The 17,212-nt window shown below is 64.5% G+C and overlaps 2 protein-coding genes across 2 annotated transcripts; one reads left to right on the top strand and one right to left on the bottom strand.

The window, feature by feature from the left end:
• Window positions 1-346: 346 nt before the first annotated feature.
• Window positions 347-2,244, bottom strand: CHLRE_10g424650v5 (uncharacterized protein). The gene is made up of 4 exons (XM_001702685.2): window positions 2,046-2,244; window positions 1,872-1,965; window positions 1,545-1,586; window positions 347-1,333 (listed from the first exon to the last, which is right to left on the bottom strand). The coding sequence occupies exons 1-4, from the start codon at window positions 2,108-2,110 to the stop codon at window positions 1,268-1,270; spliced, it is 267 nt and encodes an 88-aa protein (XP_001702737.1). The 5' UTR covers window positions 2,111-2,244; the 3' UTR covers window positions 347-1,267.
• A 100-nt stretch (window positions 2,245-2,344) lies between these two features.
• On the top strand, window positions 2,345-17,155 carry CHLRE_10g424600v5 (uncharacterized protein). Its single transcript, XM_043066529.1, has 27 exons — window positions 2,345-2,829; window positions 3,094-3,829; window positions 4,136-4,728; window positions 4,995-5,131; window positions 5,329-5,539; window positions 5,804-5,853; window positions 6,137-6,280; window positions 6,582-6,661; window positions 7,095-7,254; window positions 7,547-7,737; window positions 8,150-8,447; window positions 8,798-9,007; window positions 9,244-9,447; window positions 9,701-9,817; window positions 10,298-10,524; window positions 11,076-11,226; window positions 11,719-11,785; window positions 11,973-12,102; window positions 12,576-12,680; window positions 13,008-13,071; window positions 13,452-13,601; window positions 13,856-14,002; window positions 14,230-14,389; window positions 14,611-14,814; window positions 14,974-15,033; window positions 15,481-15,676; window positions 16,073-17,155. The coding sequence occupies exons 1-27, from the start codon at window positions 2,505-2,507 to the stop codon at window positions 16,713-16,715; spliced, it is 5,760 nt and encodes a 1,919-aa protein (XP_042919926.1). The 5' UTR covers window positions 2,345-2,504; the 3' UTR covers window positions 16,716-17,155.
• Window positions 17,156-17,212: the final 57 nt, after the last annotated feature.

The raw sequence follows: 17,212 nt of genomic DNA, 5'->3' as shown, positions 1-17,212 counted from the left end.
ATTAACCCTGCGTGCAGCGCACACAAATTATGTTAGGTGCCCAGGTGGAGTGGTGGACACGCATGTGGCTGGTAAGCTCATAAGCATGGGCAAGCCCCAGTAGCGAGCGGCTGAACGCCAGTTTGCAATTGGGCATGGCGGCTGGCCCGCTGGCTGCTTGAGTAAGCGCATGAAACACGACCGCCCTCAGCCGCTCAGCGGCCCACTCATGGGCTACCGGCAGCCTGGGCGCGCGGGTACCTGGCGTGTTTGCACCCTGATGCACCCGGCACCGCTGGGACCTGGCCCTTGCATTGGCGGCCTGGACCCGCTTCCTCAATAACAGGATGCCGTGTCCGCATGTCGATATTGTCAGTCGTTACACGACACCACCACCCCTACCACAGCAGCAGTCCCGTTGCACTCAGCGCACCCCTGCCCCAGAGTCCCTTTGCACTCCGCGCACCAAAACTGCGAAACTGGCGCAGTCAATGCACTCAGACACCCTAGCGACCGACTACGGGACTTCACCAACCTGCCTTACCACTGTCTCGCACACCCTAGCGACCGATGGCGCTCCCCGCCGCGTGGCTGCCCCGCGCTCGTACGCCTTAATATGCTTAACAATGATCCCCGCATGCCCACATCCGCTGAAAGATCCACTTTGAATAGACCTCGTTCCTCTCGGGCGGACTTGGCGACGAACATACCTCGCTTCCCCAATCCAAGCTGCTAATTTCACGGCGATCTGCCGCTTGCCTCGGTGCCGCGGCACCGGCACTCAACTTCTCAAGACGACTAGACATCCGTATCATCCTGCGTCAGTTAACTCGACCCTTGCTTCAGTGTCACATCAAATTCGTGCTTGTAGCTGCCTCGCGGCCCATCCCGCTCAGCCCGCTCCTGCCGTTCCCGCCCGTGTAGCTGCGCTCCTTGCGCTCGCCTCTAACCCAACCAGGCAATCAGGCTCCCCGAAAGGCAGCCCGGCCAGGCCGCCTGCGCCATGCAGACACATATGTCTGCTTGCACGGCATCCGCCCCCAAGCATCGCTTCACACAGTTATCTTTCGTCTTTGTCCTTCGCCTTGGGAACTCATCCACACGTCCGTAGCAGACTCATCGCCATGTTATTATTCGTGGTGGCGCCACGCCGCGACGCTGTTGATGAAACTCCCCTTGCCGCCTCAGCCTGCTCCTCAGCATGCCTCACCGCTTCATCTGCTGCTGCTCCTGCTCCTCAGTATCCCTCACCGCTTCATCTGCTGCTGCTCCTGCTCCTCAGCATGCCTCACCGCTTCATCTGCTGCTGCTGCTCCTGCACTTTGCGCAGCTCCTGCTGGAAGTCTTGCTTGAGCTGCGCCCAGCACAAGGGAGAGGGCGTGGCCAGGGGGCCGACGTAAATACATCTTCCAAGTCGATTGCACGGCTAGGATGCAGCGTGAGTCTGTGCAGCTAGACGGTGTGGGTTGTACACAGCACCGGGCCAGGCACAGCACCAGCCCACGTTCACCACCTCGGTTGCCAGCGACACTCCAACCCGAAGCCTAGCACGCGTTACCGCTAACCTGTGCAGACTTCTGCTTAGCGGCCTCCATGAAGGTCGAGAGCTGCACGGGGTGCGGTGAAGGACGAGAGGCGGCACAGATGTGAGCACACACAAGGACAGGTACTGTGTGGGCAGCAATCCGGTGGCAGGCGCAGGCGTGTCACCACGGTTTGTCACCACGGTGTGTCACCATGTACCGTCACCCAAGAACCCTGTTCCCCATGGAATGCACTTGCACGCTTGCGTGCTTCAGTTTGCGCCGGCCGTTGTCCCGGCCTTGGCAGTCACGCGGCCAACGTGGCCACCCAGCCAGGTAAAGCAGAGGACCCTCCCACCGCGCTCTTACGTGGGTGTCCAGATGTGCGGAGCCGTCTTTCGACTTGGCCTGCAGCTCCTTCATGGCTCCGTGCGACCAGACAGCGAAGCGCTGGAACCAGCGACTGCAGCCAGCAGCGTAGGAGGCAGTTGATAAGTTGGCGCTGATGAAGCTTCTCGCCCAGCGGCGACCAGTGTCGCTCACCTGTTTGCCAGGCCCTCCACGAGAACCTGGTTGAGAAGATGGTCAACTAGGCGTCGGATAAACATGTCTGGCTGCTTGGCCTTGCCGCGGGCTCTGTGTTATGAAGTGAGGGGTTTTCACTGAGCTGCAGTAAAACATTAATGATGCAATTGACTTTGCCACTACGTCAAACAATGTCGCGTAGGAAAATTGCAAAACCTTGACGAATTGCATGGGCCGATCGTGGTTTCAGTCGTTTTTCAGAAATACAGGACGAAACGTTAACGGAAAACCATGATGAGATTGATTTTATGGTAGATACACAAGAAGGGTTTGTCACAAGTTGCGAGAGCTGGACTGTGCCTTCGAGTGGTGACAGAGCCCTCTCCACGCACCTGTATGCTGCGTATGCGGTCTCAAATGTTCCGCAAGTAGCTAGAGCGTTGTTGTATAGACCGGACTGTGGAGGCAGAGGACAGAATGTCTTCTCCACCGAAGAAGTCCGTGCACCTGGCGGAGGAATTCTCAGCGAGCTTTCATGAGGGTCATGTCACACGCAACGCGTCGGTGGCGTCGTCGGTCGGGATGCTGTCTCGTCTCGCCTTTGCCACGGATGGTTTGCCGGACCGGCCTGTGTCCATGTGGCGGGATGCCCCCGATAACCGCGGAGAGCGTGTGACGGACCAGCCTTCCACCTCGGGGGTCTCTCCATCTGCCCGACAGCGGCAGCAGGCGGGGCGCCGGCAGCTGCACACGCAGCCGGCCGTCTCCAACTCCCCGGGGGGCCGTCGCGGGCCCAGTAATCGTGAGTCGCCGCAACCCGTTGCGAACTCGGCACGGCAATTGCCGGGGCAGTGGAACCCGGAAGCGTGATTCTGGGCCTGTGTCGAGTGCACCAGCAAACTGGACGCTTTCGGTAACGACAAGGGGTCCACATTGGCGCCGGGGTAGCAGTTGAGAGGCGCCAGCCCTGCTACACGTTGGCCTACTCCTGCATACGCACTGCATTACCCCTTCCCTCACACTCCCCCGTCACGCACACGCCGCCACCATACTCTCCCACGAACAGTGACACGGCTCCTGCCCGACATCCGAGGTGGCGCCAAGCCCCACAGCACCCCCTCCTCCCCCGTCGGCGCCCGCGGCAGCCACGGGCCCCTGCCCAGCCTTGCCAGCGGCGGCCCCGGCGGCACCAGCACCGCCCTGCACCGCACCAGCCTCAACGGCAGCGCCGGCACCTCGGATCCAGGCTTCATTGCTGGCGCCACCGTTGCCGGGCCCATCGCCGCACACAGCCACAGCCACGGCCACGGCCATGGATACGGCTCCGCAGCCGGCGCCGGCGGCGCCGGCGGCGCCGGCGTTTTAAAGACCGCATCCGCCGCCGCAGCGCAGTTTGCTTTAGCTGGCGGGAACCTCTTTTCCGCAGCTGCCATCAACTACAACGCCCCGCCCTCACCAGCGGTGCGCGTGTCGATCAGCGGCGAGGCCGCAGGACCCGGAACCAGCGCCGGCGGCGCCGCCGCCGGCCTGCTCCGTGGCGCTGCCTCGCCGGAGCCTGGCGGCGCCGCCGCGGGCTCGCCATCGCGTACCGGCACCGCCGGCGCCCTTGCGGCCGAGAGCAGCGCCCTGGGCGGCGCAGAGGGCGGCGGCGAGGAGGATGAGGAGGGGGCGCTGGCGGCGGGTGTGGATGATGACGATGAGGTGATGATGGCGGAGAATCCGAGGCTGCGGGGGCGGCTGGTGGCGCTGCCCAACATCTTGTGTCGCAGCGCAAATGGCGATGTGTTTTTGGTGGAGCTGGGGTGAGTGGCGGGCCGTGTGCTGGGGTTTTGGGGCGAGGGCAACATGGACTCATGGGTTGAAGCGGGGCTGTTGGGGCGTTGGCGGAGCCGGGGTACGTTGGGGCTTGGAAAGATGCCATGCAAGGGTGGCAGGGCCGGGTGGCAGAGCTGGGGGCTGGGGGCTGGGGGCTGGTGCTGGGGCTACAGGGGCGACAGGGCTGAGCGGCAGGCATGCGAGGGAGGAAGGTATGGGCTCCTGAACCTCGCCTCTCCCACCCTGTGCCACCTCCCAACCCCAACTCCCAACCCACCCGAACGCCGCGACAGCAACGTGCAAGCCATGCTCGCAAAGAAGGACATTGGCGATGAGGGCATTGGCATCCTGGGCCGCATCACGCCGTCACTGGTGCCCGGCGGCGCCGCCAACATGCGCCGCCGCCGCCAGGCCCGCCAGGCGGCAGTGGCCGCCGCCATGGACGGCGACGATGACGACCTAATGGGCGGCGGCGGAACCGACGGCGAGGGTGGCCGCGGCGGCCTGGCCCGGAGTCTGTCGATAATGAGCCGTACGAGCCAGGGGCAGGGCGGCGGAGGGCGCACGGCGAGGAGTGGTGCGCGATCCGCGCGCGGCCCGCGCAGCGGTCGTGACGTGGCGATGGAGGCGGAGGTGCTACGGCACGTGGCGGCGACGGAGGCGGCGGTGGAGGTGAAGCGGGCGCAGCTGGAGGCGGACTGGAGGGCTGGGCGTGCCGACGGCGTGTCGGCGGCGGTGGTGGCAAGGGAGGTGGAGGAGGCGAAGCGCGCCGCCGCCATTGAGTTTGCGGTGCACGTGTTCGTGCCGCACAAGCTGGCGGCAATGGCGTTGAACATGCGGGCGCCGCCGGCGGTGGAGAAGGACAAGGAGGGCGCCAAGGAGGCGGGTGAGGCGGGGATCGGAGGTGCGGGACGGGGCAAGGGGGGCGGTGTTGTTTCCATCATTCCATGAGAAAGCCAAAACAAAAGAGAGGAGATCATGGGATGGAAGCGCAAAGAGCGAGGAGCGGTGGGTGACAAAGGCGGCCGGGGGGTGTCGGGGTGCTTTGCTAATCAGCACCAGCCCCCCTCACCTTGCCCTGCCACAAAGCGCTGACTCCCACACCCACGCCACCGCTGCTGACTGTCGTGTCCGCCCGCCCACACACGACAGACGCCTCCCACTCATTCAACGCGCCCGCGGCGGTGCCGGGCGGCGGCGCCACCTTTGGCGCGGGCTTCCGCGCGGGGCAGCCCACGGGCCTCGGCACGGTGGTGGCGGGGCCCTCTGGCGGCTGGGGCAAGATGCAGGTGCGGGGCTGGGGGTCGGGGGCTGCGGGCTGGGACTGAAGCTTTGTGGATTCGTGCCGTAGCCTGCCGTACCATTTCCCACCCACCCCCTCCGTTCCCATCACGACCTCATGCCGCCGCCGCTACCCCCGCCCTCCAAAACCCCACGCTTGTCTATTGACAACCCTCCCCCGCCCCCGCGCCCGCCTGCCTGCCAGGCCGGCCTGGACCGCATGTACGAGCGCCTGCCCTTCCTGCCCGCCTGGGCCGACGCCGTGAGGCGGCTGCGCAAGGACGACGTGCTGGGCTGGGACGACCTACTGGGGGGCGGCGTCAGCGGCGGCGTGGGGGGAGGCGGAGGCGGGGGCGGAGGAGGCACGGGCGGCAGCGGCGTGTATGTGAAGGGGCGCAACGAGCACCAGGGCACAAGTGAGTGCAGGCGGAGGGAGGGGAGGGTGGGGCAGGGGAGGGAGGGGAAAGCGGGTGCAGGGGAGGGATGCTGCGGGCGGCATGCCAGCTGGCTCCATGCGGAGGACGGAAGGCAGAGGTGCCGCTGCAAAGCCCTTGACGTGTAGCGACCTTTTCTTCCTCCCCCTTGCCAACCATCGTTGCAACCCCCTCCTCCACCTTCTCTTCCTATTGCTGCCTTACGCAAGCTCCTCCCCCTTCTTCCCCCTCCTCCCCCTGCTCCAGACATCTACGTGCTCAAATGCCAGGAGCTCGGAGTGACGCCCAGCACACAGGTGCGCCCCCTCCCCCAGGACCTGAGTGGGTGTCTCGCTGCGTTTGAACAGGCCACGGCTTCCTGTGTGTCTGTCGTGGTCAAAGCCTTATCTCCGTCAGCTCTGAGCCAAATTACACCTCCTCGTGTGCACACTAACACACGCTTATACCGCATGAGCTCCTTAAGCTCTTCCACCCTTCCTCCCACCCCATGCCTTTCACCACACCCCTTCCCTCTCACACCCGCCCTCTTCCTCTCACGCAAACCTCCTCGCTCAAACTCCCGCTCTCGCGCGCCCCCAGGTGGTCCAGCAGCTGGCGGCCGCGGACGCCAACATGGGGCACTGCAACCTGGGCCGCCAGGGCGCGGCGGCGCTGCGGCACGCGCTGTCCGCCAACGTGACCATCACACACCTGAACCTCTGCGATAACCAGCTCGACTCCACGGTGCGGGCTTGCGCGTTTGTGTGTTTAAAAATGAACGAAAGCCTTTCCGGACGTATGTGCGTGCGTGTGTGTCTGTGTGTGCGTAAGTTTGTGTACGTGCGAACAAAATGAATCGCCCGAGAGCTTCCAGAGCTATTCACGAGACCTACCAATTACGGAGCGTTGCACTGCCGCGGCGACCCCGGGGGTGTTTGCCCGAGTCCCATGCGACAGCCATACGCAGCCCATGGGTGGTGGTGGTGAGGGCGGCGAAGCCCTCCCTCCCTGCTCACCCCCTCACAACGTTCACACGCCCCCACAGGCGGTCCAGGACGTGTTGGCAGGGCTGTACAACGCCACAATGGCAAAACACCCGCAGGCGCGCAAACTGCTGGAGCGGAGGTGGGAGCTGGGGGCCGCGGGTGCCGTGGGCGAGCTAGAGTTCGGTGCCGTGGGGGGGGAGGGGGTTACGCTCATGATTAGCTAGGGACATGGTAGACGGTGGGCAATCTTGAGGGAACAGCAATCGTGAGGGGGAGGGGATGGCCGTGGCCGTGGATGAGGGGGGGGATGGCCGTTGATTGGGCATAGGTGGGAGTGTAGCTCATTCCAAACCCAACCATGCCGAGACCCAGTACTAGAGCGCGGAGGAGGTTTGGCCGTCGGGGGTTAACGTTGAACCAATCGGCCGTCGGGGGGAATAGCCGTCCATGACTGACGGAGTAAAAACGGAATTGCAGAGGGGGCTCATTGTGGACAAGGGAGGGCACAGGACGGCAGAATGGCATTGTGTTTTGACACGCCTGGTGATATTATGCCAATGCTGATACATCAGGCTCCAACCACAAGCCGCGAGCGGCAGCGGCGCGACTGGGGACGGTGGCGGTGCCGGTGGCGGCGGGGACGCGGGGGGCGGCGGCGCGGAGGGCGGCGGCAAGGGCGGCAAGAAGACCTACCTGCCCCAGCCCAGCCGCAAGGCGCCGGGCGACCTTATGGTGAGTCTGAGCGGCAGTAGCATGCAGCAGTGGCAGTAGCATGTGGCAGTGGCAGTAGCATGCTGCATGCGACAGTGGCAGTAGCTAGACTCGCAGTGGTCACACCGCCGGGGTGGCCCGTGGGAGGTTGCCGAGGTTGCAGCAGGCTTGCCCTCTGCTGCGCCTCCATCCACCTGGCCAGTCAACCATTAGCACCCGAGATTCCGCCGCCGCTCCCATTCGCTCTGAAACATATCTTCAATGTATCCCATAAATTCTTTCATGCATCCATGCACAAACACACTACGCACAGGTCCGGCTCATTCCGTCCAGCCTCGCCAAGGAGCAGGAGCAGCGGCGGCACACCGAGGAGGAGCGGGTGCGCGCGGAGGAGGCGGCGCGCGCCGCGGAGGAGGAGGCCGAGGCGGCGGCGGCGGTGGCCTCCAACGCGGCGGCGGCCGGCGGCCTGGCGGACGCGCCCGAGTGGCTGCGCATCATCAACGAGTGAGTGCATGGGAGGGGGGGGGGGTGAATTGTAACTACAAGCCCAAGCTACAGCATATTTAACTAGCGCGTACAGGCAGAGGCGACAGGTGCAAAGCAATGATATGAGTACGGGGCGTCGCGGCGGTGACCACAAGTACGGTACCTGGGCTGCCGCTGGCGCTAGAGGATTGGGGATGGCATTGGCCCTCCCAGTGGTGGGAGGAGAGTGGAGCCCTGGCTTTGCTCTCTCTCGGGCACTCTGTTCCGCGCCCTGCCTCCTCCCTTCTCTCCCACTCCAGTTGCAGCCGCGCACCGCGCCGCGCCTTTCACCTCCTCTCCCACCTCCCACCTCCTATCTCCCACCTCGTATCGCCCCTCACCCCTCACCCGACCTGGCCCCCGCCCGCTCCCCGCCGCTCCCCCACCACAGCCCCGCCCGACTGGCGGCACTGGACGTGGCACGTACCCGCAACCAGTCCCGTGGCGGCTCACGTGGCCTGATGGGCGGCAGTCCGGCCGCCGGCAGCAACCGCGCCCGATCGCCAGACCTGCCCGCGCGCCGCGGCGGCGGCGGCGCTGCTGGAGGCGGCGGCGGTCCTGGCGGCGGCCCCCGGATCACGAGTCTGACCAGCTTGATCACGTCGATGGATTTGAGTGAGAACCCGCTGGGGCTGAATGGAGTGAGGGCCATTGCGGACCTGCTGGACCCGACGCTCACGCCGTACCAGGTGGGGTGTGTGGGCTTTTGGGGGGGGGGAAGGGTTGGGAGGCATGGAAGCTTTGCGGGGAAGCTTTGCGGGGCGTGGCTGTGAATGGGCAGTGTTGGTTGGCGAATGATGACGGGGACGGGGGGAGAAGGGGGCTCGGAGTGCTGTGTTGATCACCGTGTTAATGACGACCCTCCCCAAGTCTATTCGTAGCCGGCCTCTTTCCATCGCCGCCCTTGCCTAGCCTAACTGCCAGCACCTGAGGCCCCACTGGCGCCCTCGCCCTCGCCCCATCCCTGCCCCCATTGCCTGCCGTCTACCGTTTCCTGAGCTACCGTAATCACGAATGCAATCCCCACCGGCCCATGCAGTTCCTAAAGCACCTGTGGCTCAACAAGTGCGGCATCCCGGAGGCGGGCGGCCGCGCGCTGGGCGCCGCCCTGGCTCGCGGCAACACCACTCTGTCGGTGTTGGGCCTCAGCAACAACGGCCTGGGCAACAAGACGGCGGCGGTGCTGGGCGAGTTGCTGGCGGGCAGCTGCGGGCTGGAGGAGCTGGACCTGAGCTGGAACCAGATCAAGGTAACGGGTATGGGAGGGGAAGAGGTTGGGGAGGAGATGCAAAGATGGTTGGAAAAGCGGTACAGGATGCACTGGGGGTTGGGGGATGGGGTGGGGGGGCGTCGTTTCCATTGTCCGGATCTGTCAACAAATTTCGCCGCCAAACCCTTGACAACGTTCGACCCAGTCTGACCCCATCTGACCAAAGCCCACCACACACAATACACACACACACACACACACGCGCACGCCACCAGGCCGACGGCGCCGCCGCCCTGGCTGCCGGCCTGGCCCAGAACAACAAGCTGGCGCGCCTGAACCTGTCCTGGAACGGTCTGGAGAACGGGGGCGTGTGCGCGCTGGGCGCCATGCTGGGGCGCAACGACTGCCTCAGCTGGCTGGACCTCACCAACACCCGCATGGGCGCGGAGGCGTGCCTCATGCTCAGCGAGGGAATCAAGGTGCGTTTGGGCTGGGGCTAGTTGTGTGGTTATGGGTTGTTATCTGTTCGTGTGTATTTCTGACTCATTTATAACGGTGTTGTAAAGGAGGAAAATATTCGACCCTCTGCCCTTGCGCTTCCCTAACACACACACACACACACACACACACACACACACACACACACACACACACACAATCAATCAATCAATTCCGTTGCCGACCACACACCCGCACACACGCGCGCTGTTCCGCCCCCGCCCTCCCCCGCAGTCCAACCACACTCTGGAGGTCCTGATCCTGAACGGCAACTCGGTGGGCGACGACGGCGCGCGCTTCCTCATGGACGCCCTCAAGGCCAACACCAGCCTGCAGTACCTGGGGCTGCAGGTGGGTGGTTGTGTGTGTGTGGGGGGGGGGGGGGGTTGTAGATACCAGCCCAAACTAAATCAATTCCAATGCAATAGAGCGGGGGAGGAAGGACGTTGGGGGGGAGGGGAGGGGAGGGAGAGGGAGGGGAAGGAGAAAGGGGGAGGGAGGGAGAAGGAGGGGAAGGAGGAAGGAGGGGCCGGCTACAAGGACCAACCCAAAGTGCGCTGGGATGCGCTCGGGCGGGCGGGCGGGAAAGGCGGGAGAGGTGAGGGAGGTGAGGGAGGCCGATGTGTGGTTGGGTCGTTAGAAGGGTGGCAGACAGAAAGCCGCGGCGGAACGGTGGTGGAGAGGGAGGGAGGGCAGTCGCGTTTCCAAGTCCCCTCATGAGCGCTCCTTCCCATGGACTTTCCAACCTGCCATCCCAACCCGACCCCAACCTGCCATCCCAACCCAACCCCAACCCCAACCCCACACCCACCACCACAACCCCACCCACAGGGCAGCAACATGTCGGCCGCCGCTCGCGGGCACAGCGGCGCCAACGCCTTCAACCCTCTGAGCCCCGACGGCTCCTACGTGCTCAACCTGTCGCACGGCCCCGACCGCGCCGTGGCGCAGCAGCTGTGCGAGCTGGACGCGGCCTCGGGCGGCGGCGACCTGATGAAGAACATCCGGCTGAACGACAAGAACGTGGCCAGCTGCAGAGCCATGAAGTGGCCGGACTGGTGCGTGTGTGGGGTGTGGGGTGGGGTGGGCGTTAACTTTGAACCAATCCCGTAAGGAAACAGTCGCGCTGCAAGGAGAAACTGCAGCCGCATATGCGAGCTATGGTACATCACCATAGGTAGTCGGGCGGGCTTGGGCAGCGTAGCGGCAGGTGGAAGGAGCAATCCAGGGCAGCTCCGAAGTCATGTCAGCAGTGCGAGCCGCCCGGGGGGGTGGGTGGGTGGGAGGGGGGAGCGCGTGGAAGAGGGCGTGGGGAGGGGGGAGTTTTTCCAAACCCAACTATGAGGGGGGAGGGGAGAGGGTGGATGAGGAGGGAGGGGGTTGTAAATACCAGTCCAAACTAAAGCAAAACCAACGAAAACGAGGGAGAGGAGGGGTGGGAGGGCTGCGCCCTGTGATCTCCAGACAGGACTTCAGGGGCACTTCATTGCTATGCCCTTTCCACCCATCCCTTCCTTACATTCCTGGACCCGCTCCTCAGTCACCCACCCCCATCCTCACCCACCCCCATCGCCCAACCCCACCCCCTCCCTCCCCAACCAAACCGCAGCCTGCCCACGTCCGGCATGCTGACGTGTGACTTCGTGTCCAAGCGCGCCAGCAAGGCGCTGGCGGTGATGGAGGCCAAGAAGTTCAACGCGCTGGCGGCGCAGTTCGGGGCTGGGACCATGAGCGACAAGGAGAAGCTGGGCCTGGTGGAGGTGAGGGCAGGGGGGGAGGGGAGGGAGGAATGGGGCACGTTTCAATTCCCATCATTATTACAAAGCCCGGGGTTGGGGGCGGGGAAGGGAGGGGAGGTGGGGGAGGGCGGGAGAGGGGTAGCCGCTCTGCCCGCTCATGTGGAGGAATACATTGAGGAGGGTTGTTTCTAGCGTTTCCAGTACGAAACCAGGCGGTGGGGAGGCGCGTGCGTGTGAAGGTGGGGGGCCTTGCACTGTTGTAGGTCCGCGGGCTCGCTACTGCGGCATGGTTGTGATGGGCTGATAACATATTCCCCATCGCGGCCAATGAACCAGGCTGTTTGGTGTCGGGTTTTGAGGACCCGCCCTCAGGGCATCACGTAATCCCCTGGTGCCCCCACGTGTGACGTCATCCCCCTCCCCCGACGACCGCTCACTCGCTTACGACTTCGTCTTGAAGTTTTCAGTGCATCCTGTACCTCTTTGACAACCATCTTCGCAAATCCCCTGCAGGTGATGGCCCCCTTCAACTACCTCTACTGCCACCAGGCCGCAACACTGCTGCGCACCTTCACCATCGGTGCGTGCCGTGATATGTCTGCGACCCATGCGACCCTACGTCCTACCTCCCTTGCACCCCACTTCCCAGCACCCAACTCCCCCACCTACCTACTCCCACCTCTCCACCTGGTTCAACGTTAACTCCCATCACCTCCCATCACCTCGCCACCTCCCCACTTTCCCGCCTCCCCACCTCCCCACCCCAGGCGACGAGATGGTGATGGCTGCGGCGCTGCTGTTCAGCCGCTGTGCCGACCTGGAGGACTCCATCACCGCCCTCAGCGACGCGCTCAAAGCCGACACCAGCCAGGACAGCCTACACGAGGCCCTGGGCTGGTGGGTGCAGGGGGGGGAGGAGGGATGAGGGGGGTATGTACCCGAGCCCAAACTAAACTGCACGCAATGCAATAGAGCGAGGAGGAGAGCGTGCCCGAGCCCAGAGGGTCCAAGAGTCAAGGAATTTTTGCCCAACCCAGAAATGCAGTGCGAGCTCCACGTATGACTGTTCATCTGGGAGGTGTTGTCGGTAGAAAGTAGACCGCCGGGCGCCGCGCCGCACTGACAATGCCACCCAGGCTCAGCCGGGATGGGGGGAGGGAGGCGGTTGGAGGCGGAGGAGCAGGAGATGGGGCAGGAGGCGGGGAAGGGAGGAGGGGATGGGAGGAGGTATCTGCCGACCGACCCACTCACTCCTGCACCCCCCTCCCCCGTTGGAGGCTGGACACAACCACCTCACCAGCCCTCACCACCGCCTCCCCGCCGCCTCCCCACCACCTCCCCACCTCACCACCACCTCACCATCTGCACAGGTACTCTTACGTGCGCTTCTCCAACCCCACGGGCCACTACGAGCTCAACCTGTGCTCCAAGGTGCACCAGGCACTGGCCACCCGGCTCAAGGACGTGGCCTACAGGTGTGGGCGGGTATGAGGGGGTGGGTGGGTGGATGGGCGCGCGCTTGTGTGTGTGTGTGTGTGTGTGTGTGTGTGTGTGTGTGTGTGTGTGTGTGTGTGTGTGTGTGTGTGTGTGTGTGTGCGTGTGCGGGAGTGTGTGTGTGCGCGGGAGTGTGTGTGTGTGTGTGAATGTGCAGGGAGAGGGGGGGACGACAAAGCCCCCTGCATGGGCGTGCGCTCTCCTCTTGTCTCCTGAAAGACTTGGTACGCACAGCACTGCTCGCATTTGGTGACAAGCTCGATCCTCCGGTCCATCCCGCACCCCACCCGCCGCCCGCGACCCCGCAGCGAGCCTGTGGAGGCTCTGAACTGGGTCAACGTCATTCACGACATGTACACCACCAGCACCAAGGTGCGTGTGCGGGGCCGGGCAGCGGGAGGGGGGAGACCGTGTGGCGGGCGGCGGGCGGCGAGAGGCACGCCGCGGCGGTGTAATTACCGCACACGTGCACAAATCCATTCAGCGTCACCCTTACCAGTCATCTGCTGTCTGACCCCAGTGCCATTCGCCTCCATGCCTCGTCCCATACCCCATGCCACCACACACGCACGCGCATGTCCTTCGGGGCACCCATCTCTTACCTCCGTATTCCCCCCTAAATAATCATGAATGTAACACACACACACACACACACAAACACACATACACATACAAACACACATACACATACAAACACACATACACATACAAACACACACATACGCGGACACTCACTCTGGCTCTCCCCCCAGGTTCCCAACAACTTCGGGCCGCCCGAGGGCTGGAAGGGGCTGGTGCCCCACAGCGGCACGTTGTCGTTCGACTACGTCAGCGGCGTGTGTGTGCCCGAGGACACGCCGCCCGTCAGTGACGCGCTGCTCGCGGAGGTGCTGCAACACGACGTGAGTTGGGGCCCGAGGGAGGGATTGGGAGAGATGCGCAGGGGGTGGGAGTGGGGAGGGTTTGTGTGTGCTATTGTGAGGGCCCGGATTGGAGGGTTGTAGCCGCGGGAATCGCAGTATGTAATGTGCGGGGTTGACACACAATCGCGTCTGACTGCTTACCATGTATACTCCATCTCCCATTCCCACCGACCCCCACCCCACCCCACCCCGCCCCACCCCCACACACAAAAAAAAACCACGCACACACGCAGCTGGGTATCCCGCTGGACGCTCAGGGCGCCCCCGTGCCCTGCCGCGACGCCGCCGCCGCCTCGGAGCAGGTGGCGCGGCTGCGGCCGCTGGTGGCCAACATGGCCTTCACCGCCGCACAGGTCCGGAGGCTGGTGGAGGCGTTCGAGGTGAGGGCCAGGGGGGAGTTGGTGGGTGGGTGGGCGGGTGGGTTGGGGAAGCGCCAGGGGCGACACTGTGCGTGCAAATGCAAATCACTCATGCACACACATGCACGCACGCACACACACACACAGTGTAAGCAATCAAGGTAGTAACTCTACGTCGCATCAACTGTCCTGCGCGTATTGTTTACCTTGTGCTCTTTTACACACCCCGCCCCCACCTGCCGCCCCAGGCCCCGCCGCACCGCGTGGAGGTGCTGGTGGTGTGCTTCTGCCTCATCACCGACCGCCGCAACCTGTGGAGCCTGCTGTACGGGCTGTCGCCGCTGGAGCAGGCCATGGCCATGTGGCGCCTGGGGCCGGCGCACGTGTTTGACCGGGCGCACCCAACCGGTGAGGGAGGGGCGCGGCAGAGGGCTGGGGACTGAGGTGGGGTGGAGGGGAGGAAGGGGGGTGGGTGGATGGGAGTGGGTTTAGTTTGGGCTGGTATCTACATCCCCCCCTGCTCTGCTATACTACTGTGCCTTGGCTACGCCTTCACTTGTTAAATACTCATGAATGTTGCCCCCTTAACACACGTACACAACTCGGCCCCACACGCCCCCGCCCTCCAGGCCACTACATCCTGGACCTGGCCAACCCGCAGCACGAGGCGGTCGCGCACAAGCTGGTGGAGCTGTCGCTGGCGCAGCCCGAGCTGCCCAACTTCTGGAACATCCGCATCAACGGCGCGCCGAGGGCGGTGCACGAGAATCGCAACATGTGGGGCACATTCACTTCAGAAACCGCGTCGCCGTTCATGGAGTTTGACTTCATCGGTGAGCGAGGGAACGCGGTCACTGGCGTCGAAACAAAAGCGTAAGGAGACGTCTGTGAAGGTTCCAGCGGCTGTGTTGTGGTTGCGCTTGCAGGTGTCCTCGAGGCCGCGTGCCGCTGATCTTATCTGTTTGTAACTGCTGCCGCCGCTGCTGCCGCAGGCGCTGACGGCTTTGAGGTATTGGGCCGCAGCAAGCAGGAGGTGGACGCGCTGGGGCCAGGTGCGGCCTTGCACGCCGACACCGCCGCCGGCACACCCATGCATGTTTGTTGCTTGCGTGCTGGGCTACTCAGCTCACCGCGCATAGCACACGGTATCCTCCCGCAATCGCATCACCGCCCCCTCCGCCATCATGCCCAATAGGACATGCTTGGATTCCCCCACGCCCCAGGCGATAGACCCCCCTGTGTTCTTACCGAACGTCGGCACTTCATACATACTTGTAAATCAATCACTCCGTTCGCCGTGAACAGCTAAACCTCCCTCCCCCCACTGGTGTTGGGACTCATTCGTTGGGCTCGTTGGGCTCGGGCACTCTACCCCCACCCCCCACCCCACCCGTCTGCAGTCTTCATTGCATCCTGTACCGCCTTTCCAAACCATCTTTGCAACCCCCCTCTCCCCAACCCCTCTCCCCCCTCCCCACCTCCCCACCCCTCCCTCCCAGGCGACCGCCTGGACCTGCGCACCAAGCAGGCGCGCCGCATGGAGCTGAGCCGCCTCAAGGCGATGTACGCCTACTACGAGGACGGCAGCGGCTGGGGCCGCCCCGCCTGGTGCAGCCGCCCGCAGCTGATGCGGCCGCTGGCGGACAAGGCGCCCTGGCAGGCGGCGTGGGACCGCATGATGCGCGTGCTGCTCAGGTGGGCGTGGGGGAGGGGGAGGGGCAGGGGGAGGCGGAGGGAGAGGGGGAGGGAGACATAGTTCATTCCAGAACCCAAAGCAAGCCAACCGATGGGGCAGGGGGACGGGGGGGCGGGCACATGGGTGGGGGGGAGGGGGTGTGGACACAGGGCTGGGTGCGGGGGCGAGATGCGGGGCTGGGGGCGGGGCTGGGGGCGGGGCTGGGGGTGCGCACGTGGGCACAGCCACGGTAGCTCGCTGTAAGCACACAAGTGCACATACACAGTCCTGCGCTATTCCTTTGTTGTGTTCTCGAGCACACACAGTGTCGGCCCCTTCCCCTTGAGCTTTTCTCACTTTCCAACACACGTGTGCCCTCCCTGCCCGTGCGCGCCTTCACCGCCGTCCCTGCCCAGGTTCGACCTGCGCTGTGGCGGCATGGAGGGCGACAGCCCGCTGGAGGACATGTTCTTCACCACCACCGGCGGCGAGGAGGCCCTCACCGCGGACCAATACGAGGCCCTGTTGAGGGACTGGGGCTACGGGCGCCTGGAGGTGGCGTTCATGAGGGAGGCGTTCGACGCCGCCGGGCGCCACGCCACGCCGGCAGACGGACCGGCGTACAAGCCGGTGCAGGTGGTGCCAGGGGGCGGCGGGGCGGTGAGCACGAGCGGCGGGGTGTTGGGGAGCGTGTCGGGTGCGGCCACGCCTGCGGGGGTGCTGAGCCGGGCCGCCTCCGCGCACCCGGGCGCGGCCTCGATGGCGGGCGGTGTGGGCGGTGTGGGTGGGGAGGGGGCGGGCGGCGGCATTCCTGAGTCGCCGGGTGCCGCGTTGCTGGGCCTGCCCGGGGCGGTGGCGGGGGCGGCGGGGGCGGGGGCAGCGCAGCAGCCGATTCCGAACATGGTGGTTGACTTCCCGACCTTTGTGCGCATCTTCATGGCTGAGCCGCCGCGGGCGCTTCGGTTTATGGTGGCGGCAACGGCGGTTGTGGCGGCGGCGGGCGTGGCGGCGGCGGCGGCGGCGGCAAAGTCGGTGCGGGGCCGTGCCAAGGGGCGATAGGCGGCGGCTTGGGCTGCGGCGGTGGTTTTGGGCATGGATGCACGGTGTGTGTGAGGATGGACCTGGTGCGTGGTGGCGTGCTGGGTGCTGGGGCTGTTGCGTAGGAGGGAACATGACCGACGACGTGTGATGAGGGCGTGTGTGTGTGTGTGTGTGTGCGTGTGCGTGTGTGTGTGTGTGTGTGTGTGTGTATGCGGCGGCTGTAGTGAGCAGCGCGGATCATCATCATATGTATCACACGAACTGTGTGTTGTGTGCCAGTCTCATATGACGGACTGATGGTGAGGCAAGGGACGCGAGGTCCCGGCCTCCCCGGGACAGGCGAGCGGGTGCTGCGACAATGCACCTCACCTCCTGATCACATATGCATGGTGAACCGGCATGATAGCATGCATGGCAAAATGGGGTTTGCCCCGACGTACCTGTAAACTGTGCATGACACGATGCAGTCTGCTGGGAATGAGACAGTGAGTCAACTGGAAGGCAAGGCAGGTCAA

The sequence above is a fragment of the Chlamydomonas reinhardtii genome, chromosome 10, assembly GCF_000002595.2.
Source record: "Chlamydomonas reinhardtii strain CC-503 cw92 mt+ chromosome 10, whole genome shotgun sequence".
NCBI classification, from domain to species: domain Eukaryota; kingdom Viridiplantae; phylum Chlorophyta; class Chlorophyceae; order Chlamydomonadales; family Chlamydomonadaceae; genus Chlamydomonas; species Chlamydomonas reinhardtii.
The sequence above is the reverse complement of the archived record's forward strand: the minus strand, read 5'-3'. Positions and strand labels throughout refer to the sequence as shown.